At 36.5% G+C, this 13,244-nt stretch overlaps 1 protein-coding gene across 1 annotated transcript in view; it reads left to right on the plus strand.

The window, feature by feature from the left end:
• The window catches only part of LCOR (ligand dependent nuclear receptor corepressor), a 60,922-nt gene that overhangs the window by 25,958 nt on the left and 21,720 nt on the right, over window positions 1-13,244 (plus strand). The window contains exons 2-3 of the mRNA XM_071748501.1: window positions 4,354-4,419; window positions 4,827-4,906. Of these exons, the coding sequence (XP_071604602.1) occupies window positions 4,354-4,419; window positions 4,827-4,906 (146 nt within the window). The remainder of the gene's footprint in view (window positions 1-4,353; window positions 4,420-4,826; window positions 4,907-13,244) is intronic.

Raw genomic sequence — 13,244 nt, forward strand, 5'->3', positions numbered from 1 at the left:
CTCGATGGCATTTTAAGACTGTTAACTCACAAATGTTAAATAACATCAGCTTTTGGATCTTGCTGAATGATTGCATGCTACCCTATTGAGTATTTTTAACACACTACCATATACTTTTTTTTTTTTTTGTAATATGCATATATGCCACCTTTTTTGTTTTATCCTTTCTTACTTTAAAACTGTGTGCATCTCTATGCTCTGTCCTTTGCAATATTTCTGAGTTTTGATTCATGTTCTTTGCTCTGAATTCCCCTGCTCGTCTTCCCATCTTGTTTCCTCTTTGTGCTTTCACTCTTAGTTACTTTGTGGGTTTGGGGTTTTTTTGTGTGTTTTTTTCTTTGTGTGTGTTAGTTGTTTTTTTTTTTTTTAATTAACAAGTCATTATTTCCCCCCATTGTATTTATAAGAAATGTAAACAAAAAATGTAGACAACTATTTTCTGAATTGTTTTGACTCAATTTCCAACTTCCAACTAAATTGTTCTTTTAAAGAGCAAACTGCTATGTAGTAATCTGATTGTTTATCATAAATGCTGATTAATCTGTTGTAGACTAATTGCAATAGAAAATAAGACAATATATACTATAATTAGCTACTGCCTTGGTTAGTACTTATTTAATTTATTGAGATCTAGGTAACAAATTGATACCCAGAGATTAAATTGATATTCACAGATTAGTGCTGAAGAGTTTAAACTCTGTGTGTTGGTTTTTATTTTTTCCCCCTTTTGACTTTTTTTAGTTCTTTAATAATTTATATAATAGTAAAGATGAATTCTGCCCTCAGAATTATTTGATTTCTAGTTAGTGGCACAAGCTGCTACATGTGTAGTACAGAATTATATAGTGAATATTAAAGGGTATGTTTGAGGGGGGAAAAAGCACTGTTTGAAGTGCTGGGCTCTCTCAGTGACAGTCCAGAAATGCATCCCTATCTCCTGAAGATCTTGCATTGCTGTTTTCTAAAGGGAAGAATGTGTCTTTGACTAATCCAGGTTACTAGAGATCAGCCAATAAAGTCTTCTCTTGTACTATCAGCTTCTCTAATAGTGTTGTCTCAAGGAGCATGGTAGCTACTTAATCATTACAAGTGCTCTCAGTTTTAAGGCAAAAGATAAATACAAATTTTTTTTAAAATTTTTATTTTTTCAAATCTTGATGCTATTAACAAAAAAAAACCAACCTATAATTGCAGTTTAAATCTATGACTTTATATGACTACAGAAGGGAAAATGGAAATATCACAAAAGATGAAGATAAAGCTGTTTAGGTGCAGTGACAAAACTAGTGAAATTTGGCCATGCTGCATAGTCAACCCTTGGTTCTTTTGTTGTTTGTTGGTTTGTTGTGTGTTGTGTATGTTTTTTGTTGTTGTTTTTTAGTCCTATACTTGTTAATCTTAGCAAAAAGGCACATCCATAATCATTTTATTAGAGGACATTTGTCAGAGAACAATGTTTTGTAAATATGGTTTTACTTTTAGAGTAATAGTGAGAAATAGTAATAAATGGGTTTTCTTAGTTCTTTCTGGGGCTTGATGTTTGGTTTTGGTTGGTTTTTTTTTCTAATTCACTTGCTGGAGAGCCTTCTGAGATAGAGAAGAGTTTTACACTTTGTAAATGTTGTCTTTATTAAAACATGACAACTTTTTTTTTTTTTTTTCCTAAATTGTTACACTAACACCTGAAAGACCTTTTTCCTTGTATAGTTCACCAGTAGCATTATAAGGGTTAAATATACGGCTGCTTTAGTCATGAGGAATGTATCTAAGAGAAAACTCTAAAATCTTGGGATCTTTATCCCTTTTTCTCTTACAATTCTGTTATTCCTGCAGCTTTTCCACTGGCCCTGCTCTTCAGCTGCTATGACCTGTCAGACACTGAAATATAGATGATGAAAATATAGAAACCAGAATTTAGCAATGGCAGCCATGTTAATTTCTGTTCCATTTGAAATGCAGGTAAATATCATCTGCCAAATGGAAAAGGACAATCGGTGGGAAAAGAAATGTTCTTTTCAAGCTTCTAAGAGCAGTGACAATGGAGAGAAAAAATACTATAAAAAGTAGGCAGCTCCTTTTTAAAGATTTTGTTTTCAATGTATTTTGCATGATTAACTGTACACAGTTGCTCTTTTGGAGTCCTGAATGACTGAATGCTACGTCACAGGGCTTAGACTGTCTTTACTGCATTGCACTTTGCATTTGGGGGGGAATAGGGCTCAGCTTCATGGCAGTTTTGCCAGTCTTTAATGTAGTTTTTGAATACATTCATACTTCCCTTATTTGCCTCTTTTAATGTCAAGCATTGCACATAAGATGTTCTGCTGTTGCTATGCAACTGCTTAATCCAATATTTAATATTAATAAAAACTGAGTGGCATTAGCATCACTGAGAAGAACAGTGGGCTAGCAAACTATGGTTGTACAGTATCCAAGCTGTAAAACTTGGCAGGGACTTCAGTGTGCAATTGCATGCATGGCAAACCATGGGGCATGAGTCATTGGGAGTTACTATTTTAAGAGTGGTGAGTTTAGTAAAATTTCTGAGCTTTTTTGATTTTTATATGTATATGTATATATGTATATATAATACAATGTTTTAAACAAAAAAGGTAAAGAATGAGGTTGGTTAGCTTTTTCCCTCAATGTCTCATGTCAGATACAAATTCTGCGGGGTCACTGCCCATAACAGAGTCAAAGTTAAAAGCCAATGGGTCAACACCCTGATTCTCCTATTTTTCTTCTAGGTCAGGTTGGTCGGCCCTTTACCACTGTTCCTGCCACTTCCTGAAGCCTGAAATTGGCTTTTTTTGGAGGCAGTGCTACTTCTCTGCCTGACAAGGTGCTGTTCAATGGGATGTTTTTCCAGTTTCTCCTCTTTCACCTTGTTCTCTAATCTCTCCCCTATTTCTCTTTGCTCTTGACTGTTATTCCACCGTTGCTCTTTCACCATTTTTTTTTTTCTGGTTGTTCTCCACTAAGTCCTTTCACAGATAGTTTTTAGTGTCAGCCTCTGAGAAGTATTAGATCAAGGATAGCATTGCTCCCCAGCAATGCTTTGGCCATCTAAGTCATGTTGCAGGCTGCAAATACTGTAGGGTCCTGCATCTGATATCTGTAGATGTTTTAGTGCACTGGCACTCTTGCTGAAACCCAGAAGGGTGTTACACTACTTGGCTTTTCCTTTTTGAAGACTGCTGACCAAAAGATAACTTTGATATTAGTTCTGTATAAAGTCAGAGTTATTTTAGAATTATTGCTCTTTTGCAATAAGTGATTTTCTTCATAGTGCGTGATCATTTAGATTTCAACTGGTTTCTTATAATGGCTATTTCAGGTAGTTTATCTGTTCCCATTTGCACATTAAAGTTTCTCCAAATTTAAAACCATACCTGTGTGTGTTAATTTTTTTCATTTCTTTTTCTGCCTCAATGATTCAGGCAAGTAGGAGAAGCTGCCCCTAGCTATATGTAAACTCTTATTAAATCTACAAAGCAAAAGTATTAATGGGAGGGAGGGGGAAATGCATAAATTGTAGTCTCAAGTTTTATGGTCATACTGGGAATCCATTTTTATAAAAAGGTGGAATTTGTCCCCCTTAAAATAGTGTTTGTACTTTCTATATTCACTCTTCTAATCTGTCTTCTCACAGTATTGGGTAGTTAATAGCTCTGTAGGTTTTGTTGCCAGCAGGAGTTTAGTTTAATATCGATTTAACATTCCCATAAAATGGCTGTGATTTTGGTAAAGGTTTTTCCTCTTTGGGAATAAATTAAAATTGGTTAGATTTATTTATTACTGAATTAATCAGACTGCGTGTCTTACCTGTGGATCTGTGATTGGAATTTGGTTTCCCTTTCCTTTGAATATTCTCTCTTCAAACCTGTAATTCTTCTGGAAACACCAATTCTAACATTTCCTGAAATTTAGGAGAGTAAATGAATGCCAGTCAGGGGGAAGAATGTTTTTTGTTTTTTTTTTTTTTAATTGGGAAAAGGTCCCTTATTTCAGTTTAGAGACTCAAGCATGAAAAATTTTATTGCACAGAAATTACCTGGTCAAGTAGAACCTGCAGCTTCCTGTTTTCTTTTTGAAATGGTTTATTTCAGTGTCCTAATGTTCTTTGTTTATAACCTAGCTATTTACAAAAGTACAGGAGTCTGTGGAGTCTAGATTGTGCTATGATTTGTCAGTAGTTCAGTCATCACAATTGACCCATGCATCTTCTAATACTTTAGAGAAAACACGTTGATCTCTGTTCTTGGAACAGATAAATATAGAACTGCTATTGTGAATATTCTTGTAGTGACGTACTTAATCTAGAAAGCTAACAATTCTTTTATTTGCTTTTAGGGTTTGAAAGTATTCTAGAAGGCCTCTTTGGACCTGGATTATTAAAAGATCTCAGTTTGTTTAAAGGTATTCAATCTCTGTTTGTATCTTGTTCTGCATTTCTAATGACAGAAGCAGCCCCAGCTCTGCCTCTAGAAAATGTGTGTTACCGTGGTGATTTGTGCTTTTTTCCCCCTCCCCCAGGCAGTGCTCACAGTTAGTTTCATCTAAAATTACTAATGAGTGTGCGTTCATCTTTATGTAGCTGGGAGTGTATTTGGCAGTGCTTGGAAAAACAGATTTGTTGTGCACAGATAAAATGTATACAGTTTGGTAATCTGGGGATTTAGAAAAATGGCTGAAATGAAGCCTGCATCCTCAGAATGCAGGCAAGAATGTTATGAAACAGGTATTTAATTTGGCATTTCTCTTTTGGCTCCAGTTGTGTCATCATTTATGAATATGAAGTAATTTGCTATTCCTCTGATTTACAGACTGTGAGCCTGAAGGTGTTTCTGATTGGTCTTTTGATGAAAATTGTCTTTTCTGCTGCCTGAGAAGAGAAAAAGTGAAGGTAACAATGCAGATGTGTGAAACTAGTAGTTGTAGGGGAGGGACAAAAGGAGGGCATTTGCTGTTTTTAGTTAACTGAACATAGAAAATCTGCAACCTTCTACCCCATTCCCTTCCTTTGGAAAAATACTTTCTGAATTAAAATAATACAAGTTAATGAAGAGACTTGTTTCTTCTTTGAAACTTTTCCTTTGTAGCATGTGATGCAGGTTTGTGGTTGTTTCTTTTCTTCTCCTGTGTAGTGTCTCTTTCTCTTCGGTGTTTTTTGGTTTTTTGTTTTTTTGAGTTCTTTGTAAGAGATCTTTTGGAATCATGTAACCCTTCCCAAGGGAGCCAGACTTTGCCTTGTTTGTGTTTACTATGGTCAGATGATGGGCTTATCTTAAGTATGGAAATCTGGTCCATTTTAACAACCTAGTGTCTTGTTCTGTATCTTGGAATCTCTTTCCCTTTGGGCCATATGCTTTCATTAAAGGGCTCCTTTGGATGGTAGATTTTGTACTGTGCTTGTTTATAACCAAGTCAGAGCCTAAATGTGAACAAGTCAGCTTTCCCAATATAATTAACTTGCAGTTTATTTTCTTAATGAGGTTATAGCTATATATGAAACAAAGGCTACCATGCTATATGTGATTTTGCTCAGCCTATAGGTTGAAATAATGATTGTTGTATAGCATAGGAAGGAAGGCTTATTGTGTCTTGCAAAACTTTCTTTGCTGGAGCTCTTTAATACTACTTCTTCCTGTACAATGTAAGGTAACATACAGGGTGGATCTCTATCAACTTTGAACAGAAGTACCTTTCCCTCTGCAGCAGCTAACATGTAGGGCTGCCTCGCTTGCCCATAAAAGGAATACCTTATTTATATAGATACTTGCCTTGCTGCCTGTATATGATTTTGTTAAAAGTATGGAGAGGAGAGTTAGGAATGCTTGCATTTAGAACTGATGTAAGAGCTAATACTTTCATATTGACAGCAGGTGAGCTGTATGCACACTTGTGCTGTAAGGAGTTCTGTCTTGTCTGACTTGTGTCATCTCATAAAAAGACAAAATTCAGTGTGTAACAGTTGTAGTTGAGCCATTGAACTGGTTCAGTAATTGATTTTGTGGTGTCGTCAGAGACTGGTCACAGTCTGAGGGAATCTTAATGGTGATGAGAAGTTCTTAAAAGAAGTTGTCCACATTTCAATTATCCTCATCAGTCCACAATAATTGAAATAGAGCTGGTGAAAATTGGTGATTGTTAGGTGAAGACAAAGCCCAAGAAAATTAATGTCAACCACACAGTGTGCTGTTTAAGCATTATGATCTTGTCCTTTTCAAGCGTCTATGCGACATTTAGTCAGAAGTTGAGATATCTCCATTTATATCTTCATGTACTTTGCTAGGATTTTGTATTTAGTTTCACATAGTGAAGTATAGCTCCTGATTATGAGTATCACTGAAAAAGCTGGCAGTGTATGCCTCCAGATAGCCACTTACATGAAGGTTCCCTGCATGGTTTCCCTTTGTGCTGTATGGTAGTTTTTAAATGGGGGAATAAAAAGACGCAGATGTGGTCACATCTGGTGCGCTCTCTGGTGTTTTGGCATCGGGGGTCTACAGATATTTCAGAACTGTGTACAGATTGACACAGAATGCAGCAGAGGTAGGATAATTTTTGTAACTAAATCCCAAGCAATTTCTGTCAGTTTACATTTCAGAATCAAAAAATACCTGCTTAAATTATTTTTAGTACAGCTGGTTGATAAACAAGGACAGCAGAGAGCTTTGTACATGTGCTCAGGAATCACTGGGGTTTGAGGAAATGGCAAGGGAGGATAAACTAGTCCACTGTCCATTCAAGTAAGGCTTGTGGCTTCTCTGTTAACTCTGGTGATTCTTCTCATGCTTGGCACAGTGCTTCTTTGGAGTATGCACATTTCTGGTTTATTGGGGTTTTTTTATTTGTTTTGTTTTTGGTTTGGGGTGGGGTTTTTTTTTGTTTTTTCTTTTACTCTCTTGGTTTTTTGGGGGTGTTTTTTCTTTCTTTTTCTTCTTTCCCCCCTTTACCCCCCACTCCATCCTGCCCCAAACCTTTGTATCGGTTCTGTTTGGTTTGGAATTTTTTGGTTTTTGAGGGAAGGATATAGCTCCTTTTAGACCTGCTGAGTTCTTGCATGTCGGTTAAGAGGGGTGTCAGGGTTCAAGTGCAGCTTTCCTCTGTGGATGTGCCAGATATCTGCACTGCTGGCTGTTGATAATGTCATTAGCTTGCAATACAAAATTAACTGTGACTTTAGCATGGATTTAACAGCATTGTAATTTGAATTAAAATGACAGAGATTTAATTGTTACAAAAAAGTAGGTAACTTCATTTGGTATTTTGCCAAATGATGGATAGTCCTTAGCTCTGATGGACTGAACTAAATTAGTTCTAGTTTATTTGGAATCCCTTCCATTCAACATCCGTAATGATATCTTTAATTCTTCTTTTGATTGAGTTGTAGTCTCAGTATTCTGTAACTGCCATAACTTGTCTGTTCCTGTACATAATGTGGTAGCAGTTGTGCTTTCTGGGCCACATCCTCTATTCTGCTGGGTTTTTTTATTGTTGGTGTGCATCCTTTTACCTTTTTAGGAAGAGAACTGGGCAGGATGGGATGATTTGTGTTTGTGCTTGTGTACTGGTGAGTACAGAATGAAAAGGTGTGTAATCAGTGATGTAGGTGGAAGCAAAATAGTCCCAAACCACATATTGCACAAGTGTGAGTCTGTGGCTGTTAGTGCATCTCTACCAATACCCCCTTTTGGATTAGTGGTATAATTAATCAGTGTACTTGATTTTCACCTTTTGAGTGACACAAATACCTGATCAGACAAGTTCAGAACCAATAGAAATCCTGTGTATATTTTTCTGGATTTCATTTGCCCTTGAGAAACCGTAGTTGTGCTTAAGGAGAATTGACTTCTGTACTGCAGGGTGAGAGCTGGAGGCCAAGATTAGTTTATTAGCAGAGCTGTTTCAGGGAAAAAACCTACACTTGCTCTCCCACCCATTTCAGTGGTCTTGGGTTCTGCTTTTACAAGCCATTGGATTCAATTATGTGTATGTTTCAAAGGATGGAGAACCATCTGCTGAAATATTCTCAAAATATTAATTTATTTTGTAGCAGTATTTCTACTTGCAAATACTGAGCAAATGCATGGATTTTTTGCAGTCAAAATACAAGACAGTTTTTGATAGAGAAATAGTTTTAATTTGTGTGTCTTTGTTTGAAAGGGATAATAAAATATAGAGAAAGTTAGAGACCTAAAATCTTCCCAGACATTTTTTCCCAAATCAAAGGCTTATGTGAAATAATGTAAAGACTTTAAAAATGGGAATTTAATTTTTTTTTCTTCCATCATATATTATAGAATACACAATTGTTTCTGTATTGTATCAGAGAGAATAACTACTTACCTCTGGAGCTGCTACTGGGTTATTAACACTGGTGCCTGTGTGCAGAAATGCATGATACACTGATGGGTGTGAAAGACAAAAGGCAAAGTTGGCAGCTTTAGCTGCCCACTCCTGCTCAGGGGAACTAGATCAGGTTCTTCAGGATCAAACCAGTGGATTCTCATTTTTATAATCTACAAATGTGGTAATTTTCAGTTTCTTGTGGGCTTTGTCCTTCACAGAGAAGATTTAAGATAATGTAGTTTGCCAGGTGGTTGTGGGTTTATTTTTTTGTGTTGGGTTTTTGTTGTTGTTGGGGAAGGGGTTGTTTTTGTTGTTTTGGGTTATTTTTGTTGTTTTGATTTTTAATGAAGTTTTTCCTTCTAAAAGGTTGTGGTACAGAGAATACCCATCAATTCAGACAAATTGAACATGAAGTGTGTTTGACTCACCTCTCTTTAATTGTGGTTCTTAATTTTTCAGTATGGTTTGTTAACTGAGCTTCATTACAGAAGAAATCTGTGGCTCTGTCTGGAGTGTTTTTATCAAATGAGGTAGTCTTTACTGCCACTTCCTCATACTTAGAGCTCCAACCTAGTTCAAGATTTATTTTTTTTAAAACAGGCAGATAAGGTCAGGAAAAAAGCACCAGTAGTAAGAGGGGAAACTGGAAAAAGAATCGTTACAGATAGTTCAGTTCAGTATATTAATTTGGAAAAAAACCCACTGTTGTCTAAAGCTACATGAGGCAATTCATATGCATTAAAAAAAAGGAGGTGGGGCATGACACAGAGCTAATCTCATTAGTTGGTAAGAGCAGAGCAAGGATAATACTCCTAAGCACATTAACTATTTTATAGATATGTTCAAGCTACAAAAATAGCAAGTGAGAAAATGACTTCCAGGAGTATGTTCTGGAGTCTCATGCTGCTGATGGCAGAAGGCTGAGTCTGGTGTGCAAAGTACTATGAAGTACCTGGGCTTCAATGTAAGGACCTCTAATAATTCTTTCAGTCAAGAAGTGTGTGGTAGGGTACAGAAGGAGTAGTTTTAAAATTCAAAGTTACTTTGGTATGATTTGAATATTTTTAACAGCTTGTAAGTAATTGCTTTACACAAATACCTGAAAGGAAATATCATGCTGTTACTTGGTTATGATTAATTATAATAACAGCTAGTGAATCTGGTGTCCTTTCACTATGAAGGAACATAAACAGTAAGTGTGGTAAGTGTCTGAAGAATTCTGAGGAGAAGCTACTGCTATCATTTAATGTGTAAACTTGTAGAATAATTGAAGATTGCAAAGGAATACAGGAAAATGAATCAAAGTTGCAAAACTCTTACAAAATTTTTGTGGTTTAGAAAGTGTTTAAACTGTGTACAGCAATCCTAAGTGCACTTAGAAGGTGCTCTAAAACATAATTAATGGATTCTCCACTGTAAAAAAACCCTCCAGCATTTCGACTGTCAGTTTTGTATCGATGGTTCTAAAGTAATTTGATATGGATGCTAAAACCTGAAGAGGCTGTTTGTAGTAATCTCCAGCTATGCTTATTAGTAATGCAGAGTCAGTTTAGCTTGTGTATTTGCATGCTGCATTTCCACTTTTATTTGTTTTTTCTCTTCCCCTTCTATAGATAATAAATTATATTCAATAGCTATGAATCAGTCAAGTTATATAATGTCCTGACTTTGTTGAATCTGACATCAGTCATCTTGGTTAATAAGGAAATAGTACTGCTTCTTTCTTTAAAAGTACGTATGTTCAGTAAGTGAGGGATATCTTAAAGCTAATTAAACCATCTGAATTTAGTTGATGCCAAGCTGAGAATAGTTCTCGATGCTTTAAAGGGCATTCTCAAAACTGAAAATTATCTCAATAAATTTCAGAAATGGGACAGGCAGATTTGTTTTGCCAAGTCACAAGTTATAGATGTCTGAAAAATGATAGCATTGTAAAAGTACTGAACTATTTCTGGGGCTATACCACAAGAGACGTCTTTCTTAATACCTGGTGAGGGCATTTCTTCTCTTATCTAAGTACTGGCCAAGCCTCAGGTGGTTGTAGCATTTTAAGAGTAATGTAAACAAACTCAATAGCATTGAGATGAAAGCAACAAGAATGCCTTCATCTTGAAGGTTGATGGAGGAGAAGGAAACACGGCAATCTCTGGTGCTCTTAAGGCTTGTCTACAGGAACAGTAGATTCTTCTTTTCACTGGCTAAAAGTTAAAACAACTGTACAGTCTTAAAAAGAATCAAGTGTTGAGGAAGACAACCTAGGGATGCTGAAACATGGATGTCTTGGTCACTGTTTCTGTTTTCCCTTGGAATGAGAAACTGGATTTTATCCCTAGGACCCATGGGGTGTCTGGTCAGCCATGGGTGTTCTGTGGGAAGCCTCCCTCCATCGTCTCCATGAAGATGGATAGGAATTACCTCACAGTAGCTTGTAGGCACTTCCCACTCCATCTGTGTGCAGCTTGTGGCTTAAAGGTGAAGCTGCTGTTGCCGTGTGTATACAAATACAGCCTGCATCATGCCTTCCCCTTCACAGCAGCAGTTTAGCATTTAGAACTGCTGCATCAACACTTCCTACAAGAAGGTTCTCTGTGAGGATCCAGCACTAGTGCTGACAAGGCTGAATTGTCCAGGATTAGGTGGTCTCTCAAGGTTGTTCATTGACTTTGCATTTTGAAAACATGAGCCCTCTATTTCTAAGGCTCTTTGACTTAATTATGTAGTTACACTTGATATCTTAACATACAAAAAGAGATTCAGCCCTTTGGGAGCATGTGCAAACCGCTCCAAATGTCTTTTTCTGAAGCACTGTTGTTGAACTGCATGCTCATTGATGGGATTCCAGGGATGCTCTGGGACATAGTTTCCACCTGAAGAGAAGCACAAAACAAAATGAATGCTGTGTTAAAAATAATATGTAAAGTAACAGGTGGATTTTTTTTCCAGGGTATTTGTGACCAATGGCAAATAATACGAAAGTATTAATGCATTTTTCTTTTTCTTGCTGCCTCCATGTTGACACTGAAAACTTTTATGTGATTTAGGACTGTAAAGCAAGAAGTTAAGCCTGAAGGTAGTGGATCCAAATAATGGTTCTTGGGAAGAAATGGTGAAAAAATAAAAAATGTAGGAAAGAAGAAAAGAAAAAACAACCCAGGCCAACTAGCCAAACAGACACAAAATAAACACCCCTCCCACACACACTTTTGAAAGTTGATGTTGAATAGAAGATACATAATAACAATCAAGTATTGAGTGTGTAAACTTGAAGTTTCCTGCTAGGGGTGAACCAACAGCAAAGACTGATGAAGTAATGCAACACAGTTGATAAGAAAATAATGGAAAGTTGCAATAAACAGAGTTGCCAGTATATTTTGTCTGCCATAGTCAGTACTGTACTGCAGATGCCAGAAAATAGCTGAAGATACTTTTTATGCACAAGGTTAAACCTGACTCTTTACATTTGGTGTCTTAGATGGAACATGTTAAAAACCATACATGCATGCTTCTGAGTTTGAGGTGTAAGAATTAAGTGCTGTCGTTGCCTTGCTCTTCCCCTCTTCTCCTGAATGCAGATCAAATGATCTTTTATTCATCCATTCACCAGTGTAAGCCACTTAGGAGTTTTTTTTCTGGCTAATCCCTTTTCCTTCATTCCTTTCCTTTGTAGAAAATGTACAGCTTTAGTTAGCCTAGGTAGATTAAATTGTACTCTTTATACATTACCTTTATATGAATAATGTTAAAACCACTTTGTTTATGGCAAAGCATGCTGCCTCTGAACTCTTCACCAAGTTGCTGCGCTAGCACTTGATATATATTGTCTTAGTTGCAAAAAGTACTAGAAAGATTTGAATTGCATTATGTTGTACAAGGGTTATTTTTATTTTAGGCTTCTTCCAGCACTGTAGCCTGTAACAGGGCAGAGTATCAGCTCAGGCTGAAGGTGTAATGTTTCCTTCAGTTCTGAATTACCTGTCCTTTGAATTACAAGAAAATTTGTTGCAATGGCTTTTGGGACTTCAGCCAGAGGATGCTAATTAACTCCAGTGGAGCTTCTCTAGCCAAATCTTTGCCCATCAGTTTGCAGAGATTCCTTTTAAAGTAAAACTTAAAGCATTTTCTTTGTAAATGATTATGTAGATATTCCAGTGATTATTCCAACATTCTGTATGCCTAGATTACTTCTGATATTAGCTAATTTGCACAAATGTCTGCTCTTTACATAAATTGATAAACTGAGTTTACAATTACATTGATAATGCATAAAAGATAATGGAGCTTGACTCAGAATGTCAATAATTAGGACATTTCCTGCATTAAACTTTGTCAGATGCAGAAACACAGTTTCAAAAAGAGAATGCAAATATGTTCTATGAAGTCATGCATGAAGAGTTAACTCTCAATTTTTTGATTTATTCTCTGCAAGCATTTTTACTGTGAAATCCTGTACAGCTATTTCGCGTACTTTAAGTATTGGAAAAGTACAACTCTATTTTCAATGTTTGTAAAATACCAGTGAACTGCAGGAGCACTGCTGCTGATTACTGGTTCAGGACTACTTGGATGGAGGTGACTGCTTCCATTGTCGTTAACCCATGAGTTCAAATTGATATTCTTGAAGACTGTCTTGAAAGTGCTGATCTTTCCTATAAGAACCATCAGGTTTGAAAGCAAACCTGGAATCCCTCTGGCATGGAAAAAAGTATCAGTTACTTTGTGAGGTCTTTACTTCTCTTGCCTTCACAGCAAATGTTATTTTACTCTTGTCACCTGTCATTGCATGTTCTCCACCTTCTGATTTAGCATAAAATATTGCTTTGTCTCTCTACCCTGTCTGAGGTAGTATCATGCTATACTTTTGATAGAGAACATTTGGAAGCTGTTCAATT

The sequence above is a fragment of the Heliangelus exortis genome, chromosome 7 (genome assembly GCF_036169615.1).
Source record: "Heliangelus exortis chromosome 7, bHelExo1.hap1, whole genome shotgun sequence".
NCBI classification, from domain to species: domain Eukaryota; kingdom Metazoa; phylum Chordata; class Aves; order Apodiformes; family Trochilidae; genus Heliangelus; species Heliangelus exortis.